Source organism: Etheostoma spectabile, chromosome 13, assembly GCF_008692095.1.
Source record: "Etheostoma spectabile isolate EspeVRDwgs_2016 chromosome 13, UIUC_Espe_1.0, whole genome shotgun sequence".
NCBI lineage: Eukaryota > Metazoa > Chordata > Actinopteri > Perciformes > Percidae > Etheostoma > Etheostoma spectabile.
In genome coordinates this window covers 3792201-3796823 of record NC_045745.1, presented here as the reverse complement: position 1 = coordinate 3796823, position 4623 = coordinate 3792201, and the positions used below count along the sequence as shown (strand labels likewise).

At 44.9% G+C, this 4623-nt stretch overlaps 1 protein-coding gene across 1 annotated transcript in view; it reads right to left on the bottom strand.

Annotated features, from left to right (window-relative positions):
• riox2 (ribosomal oxygenase 2) overlaps window positions 1–4623 on the bottom strand; it is an 11357-nt gene that overhangs the window by 5505 nt on the left and 1229 nt on the right. Inside the window, exon 2 of the mRNA XM_032534302.1 lies at window positions 347–793. Coding sequence (XP_032390193.1) covers window positions 347–787 — 441 coding nt within the window. The 5' untranslated portion in view covers window positions 788–793. The remainder of the gene's footprint in view (window positions 1–346; window positions 794–4623) is intronic.

The following is a 4623-nucleotide window of genomic DNA, read 5'->3' as shown; positions in this document are numbered from 1 at the left end:
AAAAGAGGAGCTGCAGCAATGTGCAGTACAACAAACATATGGTGTTTACTGAAAATTAAACCACATAAACCTATTCTGGTACAACCTCTAAATACAATTATGAACGTGAAAATGAGAATAATATGAGGTCTTTAAAACCACTAAAATGTCTTGTCATAATGAGCTGTTTTTATGAGTTGTAGAAATTCCTCTCCCTGGCAATGTGCAGTGTGTGTGATAATAAAATACATTGTGTTCCTAGAAAAAAGATTAGGTGTTGTGTTTTTTTTTTTTCGCAATACGGTGACATTCTACTGAAGGTTATCATACCATCAGAATCTCATACCGGCCCATGGGGAACTCTCACCTTGAACCTCTGCGGCTGGTGGAACTGGATGGTGGCCTTATTCTGAACAAAGTCTTTATTGAGAACACTGTTCTTAACTTGCCCCCGCTTGTTCAGCACTTTCTTCTTGCCGTTGATGCAGCGGACCACGTTGACGTCCCTGCAGTATTCCAGGTCCTGAGAGCACAGGCTCCGCAGGTCCGACAGCTGGAACAGAGACCGGTAGTAGGAGGCTGCGTGGGGATCGGACCTCTGCAGGTGGAGGGGTTTCTTCTCCCAGTACTCCCTGAAGAACTGCTCGGTCCCCATGGGCTGGATGAGGCTCTGGAACAGGCTGCCCGGGCTGCTGAAGCACAGAGGGGATGGAGTGCCGCTGGGCTCCACCCTGCTCTGTTTAGGGGGGAGCGGCTCAGCATCACCGCTCCGTCTCTTTACACTCTTTGCGTTGCTTTTCTTTGGCATTTTAACCTGAAAAAAAGGAACAGATTAAAAAGTTATATCACGAGTAAGAAGCTGAATTGAAATCATGTGCAGAAGCAGAGGTACTGGAGAAATGAAATTTACATTTTACTGGAGAAATGTTGTTAGTTAGATGTTAGGCTGCAGTTAACAATTATTTTTATTGTTGATTGACCTGTCGATTAGCTGTTTGGTGTGTAAAATGTCAGAAAAATGGTGATAAATGACGATCAGTGTTTTAGACGTTAGTTTGCCTGTAACACGAAAGCACATTTTGGGTTTCTTCATTATCATCCCAGGCTAAAAACCCCAATAGACCTGAGGCAGAAAACCTAGCAACTGTAACTGAAAGAAGGAGCAGCAGCACCTCTCCACCTGTCACTCCCACAGCAACAGACAACCAGGCAGCTAACTGAAGATTTGATTTAACCTAATTCAGTGATGGGTTTTATACCCTTGTATTTTGTGGCTCAGTGGTTGAGCTTGTAGTAGGCCTATTCTGTACCACAGTCATAGGTTTGTGCCTATTGTTATTATTATTATTATTATTAGGGCCCGAGCGCCGACAGGCGGCGAAGGCCCTATTGGAACTGAAGGAATTATTTATTATTTATTTCCGTCAAATGAATTGCCTTTTTGGAGGACTTATCATATTCAAAAATCACCAAATTTGGCGGTACTCAAGTCTGGTGAAAATTTACGGTATTTTAATGGTTCGGGAATAGGCGCACAAAAATGCGCGCTAGCGCACCTACTATTACGAAAAATCAGCCCTGCACTAAGTTTATCGAGACTCATGAAACTTGGTACACTATGTATCATGGCAGGGCGGACATAAAACCCATGGTAGCCCCCCCTAAACCAACAGGAGTCCGCCATTTTGTTTTGAATGTGCGAAATTAGTGCGATTTTGCCATTTCACATGTCGTACTTTAACGAACTCCTCCTAGAGCTTTCGTCCGATCAGCTTCAAACTTGTGTGTGTCATCTTAACATGTTAACGATGAAAAGTTATTAAAAGAAAAACTTTTGTCATAGGGCGTGGCCGTGGCGGGGCGGCCATTTTGTGCGATTCGCCACCGAAACAGGAAGTGGGTGTAACTCGAGCGTACGTTGTCCAATTAGCTCGAAACTTTCCACGACTCATCAGAGTCCGCCCCTGACAACATCTAAATGCCGCTATTGGCTCAAAGTCATAGCGCCCCCTAGTGGCAACAGGAAGTAGGCCTAAAAGACAAGGTGCTATACTTTAACAAACTCCTCCTAGAGATTTCATCCGAACATCTTCAAACTTGGTGTGTGTCATCTCAAGATGTTACCGATGAAAAGTTATTAAAAGAAAAACTTTTCGTCATACGGTGTGGGCGTGGCATGGCGGCCATTTTGGGTGTTTAGCGATGAAGATGAAATTGGCTGTAACTACAGTGTACGTTGTCGTATCTGCTTGAAATTTCCCACAAACACCAAGAGTCCTGGCCTGAGGACACCTACAGGCCAATATGGACTTTTGGAGATAGCGCCACCACCTGGCAACAGGAAATATGCCGTCTGACAGGAAGTGAGTGTAACTTGACTGTACATTGTCCAATCGGCTTGAAACTTTCCACGATTCATCAGAGTCCGCCCCTGACGACATCTACATGCCGAAATTCGCTCAAAGTCATAGCGCCCCCTAGTGGCAACAGGAAGTAGTTCTAAAAGACAAGGTGCTATACTTTAACGAACTCCTCCTAGAGATTTCATCCGATCAACTTCAAACTTGGTCTGTATCATCTCAAGATGTTCAAGATGAAAAGTTATTAAAAGAAAAACTTTTCGTCAAACGGTGTGGGCGTGGCATGGCGGCCATTTTGAATGTTTAGCGATCACTGAGAAAGTGGCTTTAACTACAGTGTACTTTGTCGAATCGCTAAAATTTTCAGGATTACTCAGAGTCCGCCCCTGACGACATCTACACGCAGCTATTGGCTCAAAGTCATAGCGCCCCCTATTGGCAACAGGAAGTAGGCCTAAAAGACAAGGTGCCATACTTTAACGAACTCCTCCTAGAGATTTCATCCGATCAACTTCAAACTTGGTGTGGATCATCTTAACATGTTAACGATGAAAAGTTATTAAAAGAAAAACTTTTCGTCATACGGTGTGGGCGTGGCATGGCGGCCATTTTGGGTGTTTAGCGATGAAGGAGAAAGTGGCTGTAACTACAGTGTACTGTGTCGAATCTGCTTGAAACTTTTTAGGATTCATCAGCGGCCGCCCCTGACTACATCTACACACCATTATGGAGTTTTGGAGATAGCGCCACCACCTGGCAACAGGAAATAAGCCTTATATGACAAACATCATCCGATTTAAATGAAACTTAAAATGTGTGGTCTACATGTGATACTGAGGCGGCCCCTATATTTTGACCACGCCCAGTCACTCAGGCCACGCCCCCTTTCATAACATTTGAACCGTTATAGGTACAGTCTTGTGTGAGATGCCATAGAACTCAGCAGAGACTTCCTTTTTTATTGGTGATGTTTGACACGCCCCCTTATGATGCGGCCAGCCCTTACAGATAGTGAGTTGTAGACGTATAGGCTCGTGTAAGGTATCAATGAACTAGCAGGGACTTCTTTTTTTATTGGTGATGGTTGACCCGCCCACATTATGCGGCCACAGCCCCTTTCACAGATAATGACTTGTATGACATATAGGCTTGGTGAAGGTATCAATGAAATCAGCAGGGATTCCTTTTTTATTGGTGGACGTTTGACCCGCCCCAATATGATGCGGCCACGCCCCCTTTCACAGATAATGACTTGTATGACGTATAGGCTTGTGTGAGGTATCAATGACCTCAGCAGGGACTTCTTTTTTTATTGGTGATGTTTGACCCGCCCCAAATATGCGGCCACGCCCCCCTTCACAAGATAATGACTTGTATGACATTAGGCTTGTGTAAGGTATCAAGAACTCAGCAGGGACTTCTTTTTTTATGGTGATGTTTGACCGCCCCAATTATGGGCCAGCCCCTTTCACAGTAATGACTTGTAGACGTATAGGCTTGTGTGAGGTATCAAGAACTCAGCGGGAAGTTCCCTTTCATTGGCGACGATTTTCAGCGTGCGAGTGACGCGCAAGAGGGGTCGCAAGGGGAGGCGTTCGCCAGTAACCCCGACGGGCGCGGGTTAGCGAGGGCCCTCCATCGCTGCTTGCAGCTTTAATTATTATTATATCCTGTGTTACACCCGTGCCTAGTTTTGCCCTGTCTTGGGTTTTGGATTTCATTCTTGTTCTAGTTTTTCTGCTTGTGGAGCGTTGTGATGAATGCAATGTGGTGTGTGGTGGTTGACTTTGGCCGAAAATGTCACACTCGCAAAAATGTTCAGGACCCCTAACTCAAAATATGTCCCTGCGGCCATGGACTTGCCTGAGCCCCGGGTATCCTGCTCGGCCTTTGAGAAAATGCTCCGACATGTATTCAAAGACGGAGCACATGGAAAGACAGGGCTGCTGTGCCCAGTGGTGGAGTCTAATGTACTGTACTGGGTAAACTGTATATAGTGGCCTGAATCTGCCTTTGGCTGAGTCACACTGGTCCATTGCCAAGACCCGCCCTTCAATATCAGTCACACACAACTATTGGTCAGGCGTAAAGAAATACATAATAGACATATATGCAGTGTTGCCAAGTCCGCTTATTCTAAGCGACTTTGGGCTTACAAATATTGGTAGTCGCGGTTTTCTTGGGCTTGTTACTAAAGTGTAGTTGCTTATTTTGGCTTGTTCCAAGCTCCATAATAAGTTGTCAAGACGGTATTTTCTATGTTATTTAAACGTAGGAGTTTGTC